At 53.9% G+C, this 17,503-nt stretch overlaps 7 protein-coding genes across 7 annotated transcripts; 3 read left to right on the forward strand and 4 right to left on the reverse strand.

Moving 5' to 3' along the window:
• Positions 1 to 1,070: 1,070 nt before the first annotated feature.
• METBIDRAFT_47933 (putative serine/threonine protein kinase) lies at positions 1,071 to 2,243 on the reverse strand (the record flags this gene model as incomplete). The annotated part of the gene is made up of 1 exon (XM_018858241.1): positions 1,071 to 2,243. The coding sequence occupies one exon, from the start codon at positions 2,241 to 2,243 to the stop codon at positions 1,071 to 1,073; it is 1,173 nt and encodes a 390-aa protein (XP_018709440.1).
• Positions 2,244 to 3,100: 857 nt separating this feature from the next.
• On the forward strand, positions 3,101 to 4,624 carry METBIDRAFT_80129 (uncharacterized protein; the record flags this gene model as incomplete). Its single annotated transcript, XM_018859175.1, has 2 exons — positions 3,101 to 3,613; positions 3,857 to 4,624. The coding sequence occupies 2 exons, from the start codon at positions 3,101 to 3,103 to the stop codon at positions 4,622 to 4,624; spliced, it is 1,281 nt and encodes a 426-aa protein (XP_018709441.1).
• Positions 4,625 to 6,956: 2,332 nt separating this feature from the next.
• Positions 6,957 to 7,187, reverse strand: METBIDRAFT_47622 (uncharacterized protein; the record flags this gene model as incomplete). The annotated part of the gene is made up of 1 exon (XM_018858196.1): positions 6,957 to 7,187. One exon carries the CDS (start codon positions 7,185 to 7,187, stop codon positions 6,957 to 6,959), a length of 231 nt encoding a protein of 76 aa, XP_018709442.1.
• A 772-nt stretch (positions 7,188 to 7,959) lies between these two features.
• Positions 7,960 to 10,899, forward strand: METBIDRAFT_33794 (uncharacterized protein). The gene has a single exon (XM_018856399.1). It carries the CDS (start codon positions 8,017 to 8,019, stop codon positions 10,615 to 10,617), a length of 2,601 nt encoding a protein of 866 aa, XP_018709443.1. The 5' UTR covers positions 7,960 to 8,016; the 3' UTR covers positions 10,618 to 10,899.
• On the reverse strand, positions 10,724 to 12,637 carry SEF2 (Sef2p; the record flags this gene model as incomplete). The annotated part of the gene is made up of 1 exon (XM_018858197.1): positions 10,724 to 12,637. One exon carries the CDS (start codon positions 12,635 to 12,637, stop codon positions 10,724 to 10,726), a length of 1,914 nt encoding a protein of 637 aa, XP_018709444.1.
• A 178-nt stretch (positions 12,638 to 12,815) lies between these two features.
• On the forward strand, positions 12,816 to 14,087 carry METBIDRAFT_227317 (uncharacterized protein). The gene has a single exon (XM_018855190.1). The coding sequence runs from the start codon at positions 12,993 to 12,995 to the stop codon at positions 13,785 to 13,787; it is 795 nt and encodes a 264-aa protein (XP_018709445.1). The 5' UTR covers positions 12,816 to 12,992; the 3' UTR covers positions 13,788 to 14,087.
• A 299-nt stretch (positions 14,088 to 14,386) lies between these two features.
• METBIDRAFT_47798 (uncharacterized protein) lies at positions 14,387 to 16,204 on the reverse strand (the record flags this gene model as incomplete). Its single annotated transcript, XM_018858225.1, has 2 exons — positions 14,387 to 16,063; positions 16,142 to 16,204. The coding sequence occupies 2 exons, from the start codon at positions 16,202 to 16,204 to the stop codon at positions 14,387 to 14,389; spliced, it is 1,740 nt and encodes a 579-aa protein (XP_018709446.1).
• Positions 16,205 to 17,503: the final 1,299 nt, after the last annotated feature.

Here is a 17,503-nt window from a genome sequence, read left to right on the forward strand (position 1 = left end):
TTTAATTGTTTTATCTAGCACATCTGGCTATATCATCTAGCTCATTTATCTGTGTTATCTAACGCATCTGTCTATATTGTCTAGCTCATTTGGCTATGTTATCTAGCTCATTTAATTGTTTTATCTAGCTCATTTGGCTATATCATCTAGCTCATTTAATTGTTTTATCTAGCACATCTGGCTATATCATCTAGCTCATTTAATTGTTTTATCTAGCTCATTTGGCTATATCATCTAGCCCATTTGGCTATGTTATCTAGCTCATTCAACTTTGTTTCTCTTCACGACCCACGCCACTCAGCTTCGTCACCCAGCACACTGTTGCGCTGTTCAACCCTTGTGATGGTTGAGTGCTATTTTTGTTCATTGCAATAATATGCCAATCCGTCCACCCAAGTCAGCTACGTTAACCACGCTCGCCTCAATCTGCTTTGTTTCCCTGATTCCTGAGTCGTATATCTTGTTTAAGCTTTTTTTGCCGCAAAAAAAATCACATTTCCATACTAAAAGATGTTGAAGCAGTGCCCCGTATCTACGTTAACTTAAGCCGCGCCGCGTCTCGCACCCCCAAGATGTTTAATTCTCTCCAACAAGACACTTGGAAGCTTCCTCGGTACCGGTCTCGCCTATGCTTTGGCCCGTAAATACTTACTTCACAAAAACGCTGAAGAAATAACCTTGAAAACAGTCTCTACAGCTAGATGTGCTCTTTCTGGGCCCAACCAACGGAATACTGCGTGTCGTATTTTCGCAATCAATTTATTGGTAGTATCAAATTCCCTTTTGTTCATCCACTCCACGCGGAAGTGATGAGTCGTTTCTGTATTTTGCTTCTGCTCTCGCGCCTTTCTCTATTGCTCAAGTCCTCGCATCCCTGTCTTGGTATAGACTTGAGACCTGCTTCGCTCTACTGTAATCTCTCTTCAAGCAAAGAGCGTTCGCCCAAATAAAGGCGCATGTACCCCAACCCGTGATCGCCATGTTTTTTTTTCAAATGGAATCAAAGCAAAAGTCCCCGGCTCGCCAGCTGCTGCACTGTGTGTCCCTGCTGCCGAAGCACACCAACACACTCACCGGTAGTCGTCAATGAGGACGCGGAGCTCCTCGATAAACGCATGGCATAGCCCCACGTTGCTCTGCTCGGCCCGCGAAAACTCGTCCCGCAAGTTTTCCACACAAGCCCGGGCCACCTTGGTCTTGGCCCGAGCCATGACCTTGGAGAGTGACTCGTGGATGAAGTTGCCATATACCGACAGCTGCTGCGGCTGCAGGATTGCCACCGGTGGCGGCACGGGGTCCGGGTGCTTGGCCCCGGAAAGCGTTGCCGTGAAGTTCCAATGGATGGACGGGTTCCGCTCTACCTTTGCCTGGTGTGCCGGCTTGGTCTTTTTCTTCTTCAGGTTCAACTCGCGGGCTTGCTTCTTCAAGAGGAGCTCGCCAATATCGACGTCCCCAGGGCAGGTGCTGATGAACCGGTGGTGGAGGAGCAGCGACGCACTGGGCCTTTGCTTTGCGGACTTGATCAAGCAGTAGCGCACAAAGTCCTTGATGTCTTCGGAGAAATGGATGCCCTCGAGCTCGGGCGGCTTGTTGCTGGGGATCTTGAAGAGCGCCTCCATGGGCTCCACTGAAGAAAGCGGTGGGTGGCCCGTGACAAACTCTATGGCCGTGATGCCGGTGGACCAGATGTCCGCCTTGGTGTCGTAGCCCTTGGCCGAGTGGGAAATCACCTCGGGCGCCATCCAGTAGGGCGTGCCCACCAAGGTGTTTCTCTTGGTTCGAGTCAAGGACATTTCGCCGCTCACGCCGAAATCCGCAAGCTTCACCTTACCGTCGTCGGTGAGCAAGATATTGGCCAGCTTGATGTCACGGTGCACTTTGCGCTGCCCGTGAAGATACTCGAGCCCATGGAGCACGTCCCGCAAAATGAAACAGGCCACGGGCTCCCTGAGCTTGCCAAAGCACTTGAGCAAATCCGAGCACGAGCCTCCGCCACAATACTCCAAGACGATCCACATTTTTGTGTCCTGGAGAAACGTCTCGTAGTAGCGGGTCAAGTGTGGGGACCGCACACGGGACAAGAAGTGGATTTCCTTGATGAGGTCCCGCACGTCGCTGGCCTCCTCCAAGTCTATGATCTTGAGTGCAAACGTCTGGCCCGTGTGCAAGTTCTTGCCTTTATAGACCTCGCCAAACGAGCCTTTGCCGAGCAAGCAGTCCACGAGGTAGTCTTCCTTGGGCATTTCTGATACCTGGGGCCCTTTTGTGTGTGGTTCCGGGAGGCTGCAAACGAAGCTGTGGCTGGGTTTAGTAGAAGGCAATTGGTAATTTGCAATTTGCATCCACAAAAGAGGTGCAGGTCCGGCCGGGCGCGGGGCCAGGGCCTGGTTCGGGCGCCGCGGTTCTAGGGCCAGTTATTGGCATTTCCACAAGCAAAACTCAAAACGAAGAAGCGATGTACATTTATAAAGTCGCCCGGGGCTGATTTTGGAAATCGGAGGCCCGCTTGGGGCCGTGTCTGGGGCAATCTTAGGGCCGTTTCCTGGGCCAATTTGAGGACGCCTGGGATGTACTATATGCCAGGCCTTTTCTAGAAAGAGACCTTGAGTAGCTCCAAAACCATGCTGGTTTGTCTTGAGCGACTCGAGGAGTGATGAGTTTCTAAAATTGTCTCTGAAAAAATTATCTCCGGGCAGAACGATCTAAGGGTAGGATTATTTTAGGGCCATCTCCAGCACCATGTCGGCCCATCATCAGACCGTCTCCAGGGCCACTTCCAGGGCCGCGGCCAGCGCCACTTCCAGGTCCACTTCTTTAAGGCATCATGATTCAAAGCAAGTCCCGGCCCATCCCCATTTTGCAGCCCCTTCCACAGACGCAGACAAAAAGCGTATTTTGGAAAACTTACTGTATTTCAGAAAACACCCTGTATCTTGGAAACTACCCTGTGGCGTCGGAGCCGTTCACAGGGCCTTTGAGCAGTGCCTTCACGGGTGCCCTTTTTCGCCCGGGCCCGCAGGCGCGCCCCAGCTGACATATCCCCCAGCCTTCACGCCGCACCTTTGGCAGATGTGCAAACCTCCGTCAAAACCATCGCAAAATGGACTTAATTGGCGACATTGTAGAACACGAGGCCAGCGCCCCCTCAAACCCCGTCGTGGACCAGCACGCCGCGGCCAGCGGGTTCCCCCAGTTGAGGAAATTCGAAGGCCTCAAGCCGCGGAATTCCCGGTTCAGATCGGGCGGGCCGAGGCTGTCTCCGGCAGAGTCCAAAATGCACGCCGGCGCCCGGCACTCTGCACCCAAGGACGAGGAGTCCTTGACCGAGGCCCAGCGCATCCATCGCGAGAACCTCGAGAAGATATCTGCCCTCACGGAGGACGAGCTCACGCACGAACGCGAAGAGCTTCTCCAGGGCCTTGATCCGCGGCTTGTCCAGACGTTGCTCCGGCGCACAGAGGCGCGGGTGGCGGACCATGACCACGACCATGCCGAGGGGTACGGCGGCTGGATCGGCAGCGGCAAAAACGGCGCGAGTCTCCCTGCTCTCAACGACCAGGATGTGAACCGTGCGCTAGGCATCAAGTCTGTGTCGTTCAGGGAGGATGTGGAAGTGCGGCACGACATTGCTGCGCCGGCCGATCTGCTCAGTGATCTAGACGATGACTACCGGCACCCGCTTGACCATTTTGTCGAGGAGCCAACAGCCTGGGATGACGAGCAGAATGGGGAGCCAGCTGCCCGAGAGAGACTGTGCAGAGACAGGCAACACAAGGACAGACAGGAAGAAAGACAAGAAAAAGAACAGGACGAGGAACATGGAAAAGGACAGGACGAAACCGCTAAAATAAGACAGGACAAAGAACACGCCGAAGGCCCGGACGAAGACGCCGAGGTGGCGCCCGAGGGCTACCAAATCGTGCCCGAGACGCAGCCCGAGGTGCATTTCCCCAAGCCCAGGCCCGCCCGCGAGGACCCGGACTTGGATCTCGACGACCCGGCCTTTTTCTCGCGGCTCCACGAAAAGTACTTCCCGGACTTGCCCAAGGAAACCAGCAAGCTCGCGTGGATGACCACGCCCATGCCCACGCACGCAGTGGCGTCGTACGAGGCCATCGGCGACATGCGCTTCGACTTCAAAGGCAACTTGGTGCAGCTCGACCAGAAGGCGCGAGACACGCCCACGCACTTGGGGCTCCACCACCACGCAGAAAACCCGCAGCTTGCGGGCTATACCTTGGGCGAGTTGGTACATCTCTCGCGGTCCGTGGTGCCCACGCAGCGCTGCTTGGGCATCCAGATGTTGGGCCGCGTTTTGCACAAGTTGGGCTTGCACAAGTACAACGTGATGCCCGTCGTGGGGCCGGGCGACGCGGCCTCCGGCTTCGAGGCCGCGGCGCATGAGCTCATGGGCCAGTTTGAGGACATGATGTGGGACTTGGTCGAGAGCCTCCGCGTGGTGGAATCGCTCACGGAGGCCAGTGACGAGACACGCACTCGCAACCTCTCGGTGCGGAGCTATGCCATCGAGGCCTTGTGGCTCTGGAAACAGGGCGGCGGCCGGCCCCCTGCGGCCCAGAAAAGCGAGGTCGACGCGTTGGCGGAGAACTTGCACCGCATGTGAGGGGCTGGCCGGTTGGGTCTTGTGAGGTGGGGTTGGTGGCGGGACATCCAGGTAGGCTGGCAGGCGAGATCTGACTGGAAACACGGCATTTTCAGAGGATTGGATCGCCTCGTGTCCACGTGGCGGAGAATTGGAACTTGACGTCGAGTGAGCACTCCTGAAGGTTCTGACTATGAAGTAGCCTTTTGTTGGAGTGGCCCTTCGGAGTGCTTCTTTGTTGACCACGTTCGGAGTCCAAGCAAACTTATTCAGGGGAGCGAGACCGTGAACTTCTTAAAGTGCCGCATCTCATTGGCAAAACGTTGGGCTCCACTGTTGGTCTACATCCTCGGGGCATTATTGGAGGCTTTGGTGTGGCCGCTAAATACAGTTCTGTTGGCGTTGGGATGATGTATTAAAGGAAGATATTGGAGGCTAACTATAACACCATGGGTCGATATCTGAGGGGAATGGCTATTCCGCTGACTGTTGATATTGGAGGCTAGCTATAACACCATGGGAGGATAGTGGAGGGGAATAGCTTTACTGCTCATGGGTTCCTACCCTGATAAAGACTTACTGACATCTTTTTCCAAAATGTTTTCCAAAGATGAAATCTATGGAGCACGATATCACATCCGGTCGAGATTCTACTGGGTACTGAGGGAAATCGGTGGTGCTTCGAATCGACATCTTTGTTGCCGTCACCCCAAGTGGACGTGAACTCATTGAAAGACGTCGTGCTGGATGTATTTCTGGAGATGACGCTTTTCAGAATTCAACTACCTCTGGTTGCCTTGACAGCACATCCAGTAGAGAGACCGTTCGAGATTGGATGATCTTCTATTGATTCGGCATCGGATCGTGCTAATAACAAACGTGGTTTTTCTTGATAGATCCATACTGAACAGATATTTGAATCCCATCACAGTGCTGGAATGCCTTTCTTGCAAGGAACCCAATCAGAATGCCTGATACGGAACCTAATCAGTATGCCTAGTGATGGAGCCAACGAAAATGCCTAGTATGGAACCTAATCAGTGTGCCTAGCAAGAAAAGTAATCAGAATGCCTAGTAAAAAAACCAATCAGAATCCTTAGTAAGAAAACCAATCAGTACGCCTAGCGAGGAAACCTTTCAGTATGGCTAGTAAGAAAACCAATCAGTACGCCCAGTGAGGAAACCTATCAGTCTGCCCAGTACTGAAAAAATGACATCGAATGGCAAACGTCAAACAACCCTGCGTGAAAGAACCTGTTACATTCCATGTGGACAAATTACTTCCTACTGAAAAAACGACTTCCTTCTAGACAAAAGACTTCCTACTGCAATGATGAATGTGCACACCGGACCAGAGAAGCACGCAGGCCGGGTTGCAGAAAGCGATTCTGCAGCCTCGCGTGCTTGGGATGAAAACGAAACCCGTAGTATACCCTGCTGTTTCTTCGGGAAGTCCGCACAAGAACAAGGGACCGGCCGATTTTCAAAACGAAAACAGCCATGGACCCACGCCTCGTACCGAAAAGCCCTGTATGAATCAACAGCATGGGCATAGGGAAGAGCCGCATGGTCGAAAACGCCCAGCCGAGATCCCCGTCTTGAAACAAGCCGGGGTTCGGAAGAACGTGCTCGTCTTGCGGCCCTATTACACTCATCTCTAAACATGGTGCAGGTGCGGGCAATTGATCTTCGCCCATAGACACATTGCGTCGGTGTCCCTTTCGCTAAAAAGGTGAGTTTCCTCAGACCGGGCAACTTAAGTTGGGCGAGCTTTTGTTCTACGAGCAGATGAAGATAGAAATCGACGTTGTATTTGTTGAGAGAAGAGAGTGGTGGGTTCTGGGAAGAGACGCAGATTTTGTAGCACCCAGCGCGGCAGCATGCAGGATCATAGGCTCACGTGACCCGGCCTGGCTGGAGCGGGTTTCGCTAGGCACATTGTGAAATAAGCCTCTTTGATTGAATTTTGACTGAAATTGGTACTTGTTGATTGTCTGCTGATGTTTTGTTAGTGCTGCCCTTTAAAATTAGGTATCATTGGTGTGCATTTTGACACGACAAACAGAACATGCATAGCCACCAACATACGTAGCCAACAGCATACGTAGCTAACAGCATACATGGCTAACGGCATACATCACTTACATAACAACCAGCTAGCCTAGTAAACAATGTAAAAAGCTCACAGCACATCTAGCTCACCATAACATAGTTAATAACATCATAGGTAATTTAATTAAGAATATACACCGGGATATTACCTGCGGAGCGACAAGCCAGATCCTCTAGCAAAAACTTCAAGCATATACTTCTAGATCCCAACACAGGGCTCGAGAAATGGGAAATGAAAAGCTTATACGGCTCCATACCCTTGCGGTTGATCGTGTTCGCCAAGGTGCACATGCGATTCCGGCTCGGGATATTTGGATATGATGTATAGCGCATGAATCAATCCTGGGAGATATACGAAAATGGAAAGGCACACGTTGATAAGCAAGTCCATAGAAAAGCCCCTCTTCACTGCCACTGGAAGTGGGGGAAGAAGAACGGCGAGGAACACCATAAACCAGTCACGTGCGTGCATTTTTCAATTGAGTTAACTAGTTCTTGTTTTCGTTCCACCTGTTTGATTTGGGGTGGGATCGGAAAAGTTTGAGGTTCACAGTTGCGGTAGATATCAGTGTGGGGAGACGAGGGGCGCAATTAAATTGGGTCGTGCGAAATCAAGTGCTGGAGCCAGGTTTTGAAGAAGTATTGGAAAGTTCGACTGGATCTTTCAGATGAGCCGTTTTCTATACATTGGCCAAAACTAAAGAATATCACAAAGACAAAATTCAGGAAATTTTTGGCAAGGTCTTTTCTTTTATCGCTTCGGGAATGTTTGTCAAATCAAGTGTAAAAAAATTGATATACACAAACATTTGAAGGCATCGTGTCTCTTTGATTGATTAGTCAACAATATGTTGAGATTCACTAAGAAGAGAAAACATACTCCACGCATGCAACTCTTAATCTTCCAAAAAAAATCACAGGCTTTCGAAATTAGCTGATGCCATCTTTGAACGTTGCATTGGTGGCATCGTAGTCGATCAGAGAATTTCGCACCCAATTTCGTCAGCGGCCACTATCATACCAGTGAACACCCACCACAATAACAGACACTGCTATATAGCGGCTTCGGCATTTATTCTTCCATAAATTATGAGCCAAGCAATATTCAGAAAAAACGCTGTACCAGGGCCGTTTTCCAACTGTCCCAGCACTAAAGCACGTGACTGGTTTCGGTCTCTTCTAATCTTGCGCTGTATGCCAGACCCAAGGCTCGCACCCAAATACCGAGCACTAGACATCGATAGCACCGGTGTTGTAGTAATCCCAGCAGAATACACCCAAAATTTCAAGCCTTTTCCATTATGAATTTGGCCACGCTTCTATCGCTTTTTCTAGCGTTGGTGTTTACTGCCCAGGCAGTCTTTGTTAATGACGCGTTCAAGAAGGACTGGGTCAGCTATAATCTAGGCCCTGCTATCAAATATGCGCTAATCGACCATGAAACCGTGTTGGAACTCTCGGAGAGTAACATTTTGTACTATAGAGATATTCTGTCTTCGAAAATAAAAGGCTTTATTGACTTGTCTCTCCATGGAAGCAACGATTTCATGGTTGGCGACGCCACGATTGCGACGTTCTCGAACCACAGCTCTCTGGTTTCAGTCTTCGACAGAAAAACAGGCATTTTCATCGTTTCAATCCCGCTTGAAAACCCACCAATACAAATAAAGCCATACAGCAACTACGGGTGGACGTTTCTCCAAGAGGGAGATGTTGAAAACGAGCTCGTCACATGGGACGGCCTCACTTTGACCAAGCTAGGTAGATTCTCTGCTCATTCTTTCTCACAATTCTCTGCACCGGATACAACGTATTTGTGCATAGAAAAGAGTGCATTCCTGCTCACGTTTCAGGAAAAAGAACAAGGCCGTGTTTTGGAGGTTGCTACTTTGGACCATGGTGTACTTTCGGACTTTTTATTTCCTCAGATGTTGGCTGACGGAGGCAAGCTTAAAAGTAAGCAGAGCACTCAAGTGTTCATTACAGAGACCGTCATTGTTAGCTACTGTGGGAAATCTCTTGTCTTGTCCACAATCTCTGATGGTGTACCCAAAACTGTCTTCAGCAAGGTCTACGATGAGATCCTTGACGTCCAAGTTTCGAACAAGGCATTTGTCGTGATCACCCAGAAAAAAGCGCATATTCTCGATTTGGCAAAATTCTTGGACACGGGCGCTGAGCCATCAATACAAGACGGCCTGGTCAAGGTGTTACCTTACTTGAAGCACGCCATTTTGACCTCAGGCCATTTTATCACCCTAAACGGTGATAAATCCGGCGAGAAAGTGATAGTACACGATTATGACGTCAAATCAGACTCATCTCGTGTTTCGCCCTTGCTGCTGTCTCTGTTTTCTGCCACGGGTGAAAGCATCATTGTAAATATACCCCCTCTGGCTTCAAGGATTGAAGAAGCTCATCACTTGGTGGAAGAATCACGTTCTCTGAGCATCATCTACCGCTGGATTGTGAGGGTGTTGTCACATTTATCTCGATTTGGTCGGCTTTTGTACAATATCATTTCGAGGACAAAGTCAGAAGCGTCTTTGACTGATGAAGACGTGTTTGGGTTCAACAAAATTCTTCTTCAAATCGATCACCAACGGCTGCAAGTTGCAGCAAAGAGCTCCAGAAATGGCAGAGTCCTATGGATCCACACTATTGAGGATGGGGGCAAGATCCAAGAAGTAAGGGCTCTGGGCTCAAAAGCATTTATCATCTTCGATGGCGCAGCTCAAACTCTCGATCTTGTTTCAGGTGAATTGATTGCATCGAGGGTCTTTGATGGCGTTGTTGAAAAAGTTGTTACTCTAGTCACCGACATTCCTCAAGACGAGTTGGATGAGCATACCACAGTCGAAGCCATTGCTGTCAAGATTGAAGACAAATTGGAGTATCTTGTTGGTGAGCAGAACGTGTCGGCGTCCCAATTTATTCTTCATCAATATGCGAACAGCCTCCAAGCTTACAGAGTCGATGAAACAAGCTTGACACCCACATGGCAATGGCACAAACCCGACCATAGACTCTTGGCGGTCACTAAGAACAGCAATACTTTGACATCTGCAGGCGGTATTGCAAGATACGACCGGTCCGTTCTCTACAAGTACTTGAACCCAAATCTCGTCTCCATTATAAGTGAGGACAATGGCAAGGTCATTTTTACACTTGTAGACGGAATCACGGGAACTGTTATCCACACTCAAGAGCACAAAGATGAACTGATTGATCTCGAGTCAATCTGCATAACACAGACCGATAACTGGGTCGTGTATTCAATGTTTGTGGTCTCGCCTCATAGCGAACAAAGACTCGTTGCTATTGATTTGTTTCAAGACACCAAAGACATCTCGGGAGCTGAAAAGACCGCTTTCAATTCTCCCAATGTCACGGCATCCGCCAAAACTTTCATATATCCGGAGCGCATTATGTCGCTTGAGTCCACAGTGACCAAATTCGGCATCACCGTCAAGTCTATCATTGCGCTCACACAATCAGGAAGCTTAGTTGATATTCCCAAGTTTCTCCTCAATAGCAGGAGAGTTGACGGCCGCAAGTTGACCACCGAGGATCAAATGGATGATTTCCGCATGCTTCCATATGAGCCTGGCATCCCACAAAACACATTCAAGGTCCTCAATCACAAATATAAGCTTCAGGTCAGCGAAAATCTGAAGATTTTGGTGCTGCCCACGGAGCTCGAATCTACGTCTGTGGTTTGTTTTGTCAACAAATTAAATGACTTCTGCACTATCGTGCAACCTTCATCCTCTTATGACTTGCTCAAAAGCGATTTCGATAAACCCAAACTCATTTTAACTATTGCGGCCTTAGTCGCCGCCTATTTGTTCAGCAAGCCGCTTGTTCTTTCGAAGAAGCTCAACCAGAAATGGATTGATTAAGCTCGCAACCAGCATCACTGACATCTGAAGAAAATCAAAAACAAAAAAAGAGAGATACTGAAGATGATATACATAAATGCTATAATATTATTGAGTTGATGTCAGGTTATTCGCTTGGAGCCAAAATGGGCTTAGAATTCATAACGTATTCCATGACTTCTCTGTGCTGTTGATTGTCTGGGTTGATCCCGAATAGCTTCCAGTCTATAGTTTTAGCACATACAGACTCCGTCAATTTCTCAGTCCGAAAGACCTGCCAGAGCAGTTCGTAGTGCAAGCCCGAAACCAAGTAATTAGCCATTTTGTCGACAATGAAAAATGAGTTTTTCTTAGATTTCAATGCCAAAATTTTTGCTTTATCGCAGGAATCAAACTTGCGGAGTATGGTGAGAAACTTTTGGTTCAGGCTGACCCATCCTGGGTTTCCTTCATTTGTTAAAACGCTGTAGGAGCGCAAGAACTGTGACTTCACGTCAATGTAGTGTTCGACCGACACTAAAAGAGGAGACGAGTGAATTTGCAATAAGGTCAAAGCAACCAAATCCACACTAAACCGGTAATGGATTGGGATCAGAAAGTAGTTCAGACTTTTTCCAAACTGTTTCTGGAAAAGATCAAGAATCGCCTTACAAGAAGAAAACGTCCGGTAAATCACTGCTTTGTACTCGTTGACGTTGATATCACTTCGTGAAAGGTAGTATATGTAAAGCTGCAATTTCGAAAATTCGAGTGATAGAGAAATCAATTCGTTTTTCAACAATGGCGAAGTTTCATTCTTGTACCCATCCAAAATTTGCTCAAACATGTTGAGGTGTATGAGCTTACTGACTTGGTTCAGGCCCTTGACCGAATCGCCGATGATTTCGTTCATTTTCAGTTGCACCAAAGAGACTTTGAGGAGCGAATTGATAAAGTTATCTTGCTCTGCAAACTTGCTCTGTTTGAAGATGTCGAAGTTTGCAGCTCGGTTAACAATGAAGTCTTGGTGAAAGCCGTTGTAATTAGAGGTGGAGAGCCCGAGATAAACTAGCCAGTAGTTTGAGTTGATGTTCACGTACTTGTAGATTCTTTCGCGAAAGGCATGGTTGACCCCAGCCTCGCTGTCTAACTCCATCTTTGTCTTCTTGCTGAACTCATTGATGAAAGTCAACTTGTGAAGCCCAAACTGAAGAGCCAAGCTTTTCATGAGCGAGATGTAATTCACAGAAATACAGTCTTGGATCTGCAGAGCGCGGTTGTCCGGTAATGGCCAGGTAGTCAAAATCAACAAGGCCACCAATGAATAGAGCGAGCGGGGAGTATTGAACCAGCAATCTACCACGACCAAGTTTTGAACATGCGCCGCCAAATCAGAGTATTCTTCGGAAGTACCTTCGGTCAACAAGGACGTGACAAGGATGGTCCAGAAAAGCATGTTGCTCTCCTGGTATATGGCATGCAATTTCTTTTGAAAAAAGGAGCTCGGGAGAATCGAGAGGTGCGGACAGTACGATTTTTCGAAAACCTTGAAAAGAGACACGGCCCTATCGTACGAGACCGAGACCAGGCCCAAATTCTGACTGGAGTGAATCGTGAACGAGTCCGCGAGAGATAGCGTTGGGATGGGGTCAATGTATATGGGCTCATGTTCTGCGGCAGGCCTGGACGGGGAGTCAAGAACAGATTGAATGACGGAGTTTGCTGGCGAAAGAGGAGCGGGGACGTGCAGATTCTGGATGAGCTTCTCCACGAGAAGAGCCTTTTTGGAGATCAAGCCATCGAGTTTGTGGTGCAACTCTTGCACCTCGTGCACTATTCTTTCGGTGATGTCGTGCTCTCTCTTGGGCGGTTTCGTCACATCGAGTTTGCACGGAAGGTTCTTCCTGGAACAATACGAGCACGGAAACGGGCTCGTCAACAAGGCGTCACACTTGGTTTTGTTGTGTCTGCAACGAGAGCACAGCTTAAGCACCTTCTCACCCTTGACCAACGCCTTGGGTACAATAAGATTCCGTCTTCGCTGCATAATGATGGACACCATTTAAATTGCTTAGCTTGATTTGTATTTTAGGCACGAGTGTCACGGATGCTGGCTGCTGCGGGAGATCCAAGAAGCCAAGCTGCAAGACTAGCGTGTTGGAATAGCGCGGATGCTTCTAAGTGGTGTGGAGCCGCGTCGGACGGGTATGGAGAAGAACGATGAAGAAACGTGTTTGGCTTGGATCTCGGTGGAGCGTCGAGGGGTAGTAATGGTCCGGCGCAATGAGGATCTCAGGCAGCTTGTCATCACGCAACAATCGCGTGCGCAGCATTGGCCCGAGCCGTGGCCCCGCAGGTGGGGTGCGAGCCAGGGCCAGAAGGCCGCTTCGGCCTGTCAACGCGCGGCCGGTAAGTAAATGGCCACCAGCGGGGCTGGGCGGTGCGCGCTGCGGCTCAAGCTGAATAATTGGCGCGTGCCCATTGGCGCCGGGGACGCGCGGCAGGGCCAAATCTTGGGCCGTTGCTCGGCCATGCCGTGGCGCGCGCAGGGCCTCAAGTCGGGCCGGCGCGGGGACACGGCGCGCGCTGATTATTACCAGGCCCTAATTGGACAGCAGGGCCACGAAGCGGTCCGTCGGCACGGTGCCTGGCGAGCTAGCAGCGTGCCCTGGCAAAGTGGAGCAGAGACGCCCTGTCTTTTTTTGTTGTGTTGTGGCTTTGCTCTGTTGTGTTTTTGTTATTATTGCTTTGATTTGTTGTGTTTTTGTTGTTCTTTGCTTTGCTTTGTTGTGTTTTTGTTGTTCTTGCTTTGCTTTGTTGTGTTCTTTTGTTGTTTTGCTTTGCTGGTGCTTCGCTTTATTGTTCTTTGCTGGGACCCCGGCCTCGCTTGTGTGGGTGCAATTCCGCGGTATGCTGTCGAACTAGCACTCCGCAGACAGCATTCGCGCGTAGAGGAGGATGAGTGCGCATGGCGAGTCTGCGCCAATTCTGGAAGGAACACCACGCTGATGCCGGGCGACGGTCGAATTGAAGAAAAAACACCCAGGAAAAAGAATGCTCTTCACAAACAACGGGCCTGGGAGTGCCGACGGAGGGCGAGTGACTTGCCAGGTGTGCCAGTTGGAACCCGTGGCCTGGACCCAAGCTCAGCGGGCATCGCGCGGACCTGTATCGTGCGCCGGCATCAGACAGCTCCAGGACCCAGCAGATAAGAGCCGTCTGAGAAACCCCAGGCGAGTTCGACAGCACGACAGCATGGATACAGCCAAAACCGTCCATTTGTTCAACGTGGCGCACTACGGCGCCTTCAGCCCGTTCCTGGCGCGGCACGCGGTGGCGCTGGACCAGAATGCGTACGAGCAGGGCATCCGGCTTCCGCCTGGCCACACGCACTGCGAGCGCTGTGGCGTGAGCCATGTTCCAGGCTTGACCAGCTCTGTCCGCGTGGTGTACAAGGCGGCGGCCCGGGCCCGAAAGGCGGGGAGCCGAGGCAAGAAGACGGGCCCCGGGCCAAATGGAGCGGGAGCCCGGCCCGACTCAGTGGGAGCCCGGGCGGGTGAAGGCGGCACCGGGCGGGGCCCCACGGTGCCCCGCCAGCGAACCCTCCGTACCACGTGTCTCTCGTGTCGGCATCAGAGCCGACACGCGCTTCTCACACGCAAGGCCGTGGCCCACAGCGAGCCCAGCAGTGGCGGCCCCGGCGGCAAAAAGAAGAAGAAGAAGAAGCGCACGGAGCTCGCGGCCATGCTCGCGGAGAAGCGGGAGCAGGGCGCCGGGCTGCAGGCGCCCTTGTTGCAGTTCATGCCGTAGGCTACAGCAAGAGCGTGGAGAGCGTTTTGGACAAGCGCTCGGACGACGAGGCGGCGGGCGAGTCGCGCAGCTCGCCGCGCGGCGCGGGCTCGCGCACACACTGGCGCACCCAGCGGCGGCGGCGGAAGAGCGGCCCGCCGTGCGGCGGGGGCGTGGCGTCGTAGACCCACTTCTCGTCGGCGTCGACGCTGACCAAGTCGGCGATGCAGTTGGCGGCGACCCAGCGGCGCGGGCGGAGGTCGATCTGCCAGGCGGCCTCGGCGAAGCGCCAGTGCTCGGGCGGCTTGATCTCGGCCAACGTGGCCTTGCGGAAGATGTGCGCGCAGTCGTCGGCGGCGGAGCCGGCGGTGCCGGGATCGATGTCGGAACCACCAGCCCCGGAACCAGCCCCGGAACCAGCCCCGGAACCAGCCCCTGAACCAGCCTCGAAATCAGCCCCGGAACCATCCACACCTGCTCCAGCCAAGGCGCCGGCCAAGGCCCCGGCCCCGTCCAGAGCGCCGGCAGAAGCGCCGAAGGGCGTCCCGGCCGCGCCGCGGCGGCGCCGCGGGTCGTTGAGCGCATAGAAGTCGCCCGTGAAGCCCACCGGCTCCCAGACGTGCGCCGCGCCCCACACGTGCAACTCGTAGACCTCGGCAAGGCGCGTCTGCGGCGGCGGCACGGCGGCCGGCGCGGCCACGGCGGCCACGAGCGCGGTCTCGGCGCGGTCCATGGCGTCGCGGCGCCACACCCGGGCGTCCTCGGAGCCGACGGCGTCGAGCACGTGGCGGCGCACGCGCGGGTGCAGAAGCGCCGTGGCCAGCCACACGGCCACGAGGAGGAGCGCCCGGAGCGGCACGGCCGCGAGCACGCGCGGCAAGAGGCGCGGGAGCACGGCCACGTTGAACGCCATGGACGCGGCCAAGCCCACGAACACCACGGCGCTGAGCCGCGCGTCCGCGAACAGCACGTAGTGGCGGCCCCAGCCCGCGGCCGCGTCGTGCGCGCGGACGTACACCACCATGAGGTTCTGCAAGTCGGTGAAGTTCATGACGAACTCGCGCGAGAACTGCGACACGGGCCGCGGCGGCTCCGCGCGGGCCAACGCGGGGCCCGCGTGCGGCACGGGGTTGCGCCGGAGCAGCCGGCCGGCGCCGGGCACCGGGTCCGGCGGGTACATGTGCAAGTAGCTGGGCACGAAGCAGCGCACGAGCACCACGGCCGCGGGCACGGCGGTGGCCACGTAGGGCCGCAACACGAGCACCGACGCGGCCAAGGCGGCGCCGAGCGTGTGCCAGGGGTCGTGCCACGCGGCGCAGTACGCGGCGCCGGCGAGCGCCTCGCACACGGGCGACAAGCGCAGCACGAGCTGCGTGGTGTTGGACGACATGAGGTGCACGGAGAGCGGCGGGCGCGAGCGGGCCACCACGGCGCGCTGGTCGGGGCCGGCGCCGGCGCGCGGCTCGGCGCTGAGCATGACGCCGAGCACCTTTTCCAAGAGCCGGTCCGTCAACTGGTTGGCCACCTTGCGGGGGTCGTCCTCGAGGTACCAGAACGCGGACACTTGCTCTGTGGCGGGCGGTGGTTGTGTTTGTGTTTGTGTTGGTGGTTGTGTTTGTGTTTGTGGTTGTGTTTGTGTTGGTGTTTCTGTTGGTGGTGGTGTTGGTGTTTTTGGTGGTGCTGGTTCTGCTTGTGCGGGCTCAGATCGGGGCTCAAGGGTGGGCTCTGGTCCTGGCTCTGGGCCAGGCTCTGGGCCAGGCTCAGCTTGAGGCGGGACGTCGGCGCCCCGCGCTTCCTCCACCGAGATGATGTTCTCGAGAAATGTCGACACCTGGTTCATGGCGGGCCGGGCGGGTGTTTTTGGCGCGGTGCTGGGAGATGCTGGCGCCGTGCTTTGTGAACGCCGTCGTGCGAGGCGTGGCGGGGGTCCTGGGCGGGAGTCCTTTTTCAAGTCCTCTACTATGGGGTCCTTTTTGTGGAGTCCTTTTTGGGGAGTCCTTTTTGGGGAGTCCGTTATGGTGGAGTCCGCTATGGTGGAGTTTATGGTGGAGTCCGTGATTGTGGAGTCTTTTAGCGCGGAGTCTTTTCGCGCGGAGGCTGGAGGCGCGGAGGCTGGAGGCGCGAAGCTCTGGGGTCCGTTCGCCTGGAGCGCGTTCCGCCTGGAATCCGGGCGGCGGTTCCAGGGCCCACGGGGCGCGCGGGGCCCAGGTCCACCGACCCGCCGCGGGCCGGCGCTGGCCCCGCGCGCCGCCACCTCGCCTGGGCCGGGCCGCCTTGGGGGGGCCGTCATCTCGAGCCGCCCGCCCTGGGCCAGGCAACCGGGCCCGGCGCCGTGCTCGGGCCACGGCCGTGGCTGGGACCACCGGCACAACTGCGTATTTTTTTGCGCGTGGCGGCCGTTTGCAACGGCCCAGAATTGTCTCAGTGCGAGGGCCTGGGGCCGGTGCTGGGGCCGGTGGGAGGGTCTGTGCGAGGGCCTGGGGCCGGTGCGAGGGCCTGGGGCCGGTGCGAAGGGCCGGTGCTGGGGCCGGTGCGAGGGCCTGGGGCCGGTGCGAAGGGCCGGTGCTGGGGCCGGTGCGAGGGCCTGGGGCCGTGTTTTTTCGCCCGCCCCAAGAACATCGTGGGCCTTGCCGCTCCCTGCAAAACCAAGCCCAGCGGCGACGCCGCTCCTCGATTCATTCTCGTGGCAGTGCCCCGGTCGGATTGCTGCTGCGCCGGGGCCTGCCTGGACGGTCTGGACCAAGAGACGGGCCGCCATCGCCATGGACCCGTGACTGCAGTGTTTGGGCGCAGTGCGACTTTCCTGCCCTGGAGCGGGCCATGCTGGCGGGGGCCGTGGATATCGTGGTGCCATTCAGTGGTGCCATTCGGTGGTGCGAATTGCGCCCTCGCCCATGGCCGCTCGGGGCTGGAATACCCGTGCAAGCCCGTGTGCACAAGTGGATAATCGGCAAAACAATCTGGTCGGGGGCAAGTCGTATTTCTTCTTGTGGAATGAAAATCTGACAGAAGCTCGCCGCTTGAGTCAACGGATGAAGGAGCTTAATATCGCATTGTTAATGCATTTAGTACTATTAGACAATTCATGGAATTCATGGATGTCTTTTTCTGGCTATTCATCGTCTTGTTGATGCTTTGC

Source organism: Metschnikowia bicuspidata, assembly GCF_001664035.1.
Source record: "Metschnikowia bicuspidata var. bicuspidata NRRL YB-4993 chromosome Unknown METBIscaffold_9, whole genome shotgun sequence".
Taxonomy (NCBI): domain Eukaryota; kingdom Fungi; phylum Ascomycota; class Pichiomycetes; order Serinales; family Metschnikowiaceae; genus Metschnikowia; species Metschnikowia bicuspidata.

Coding starts and splice junctions, on each gene's coding strand:
- METBIDRAFT_33794 (XM_018856399.1), top strand. CDS start 8,017: ATGAATTTGGCCACGCTTCTATCGCTTTTTCTAGCGTTGGTGTTTACT.
- METBIDRAFT_227317 (XM_018855190.1), top strand. CDS start 12,993: ATGGCCACCAGCGGGGCTGGGCGGTGCGCGCTGCGGCTCAAGCTGAAT.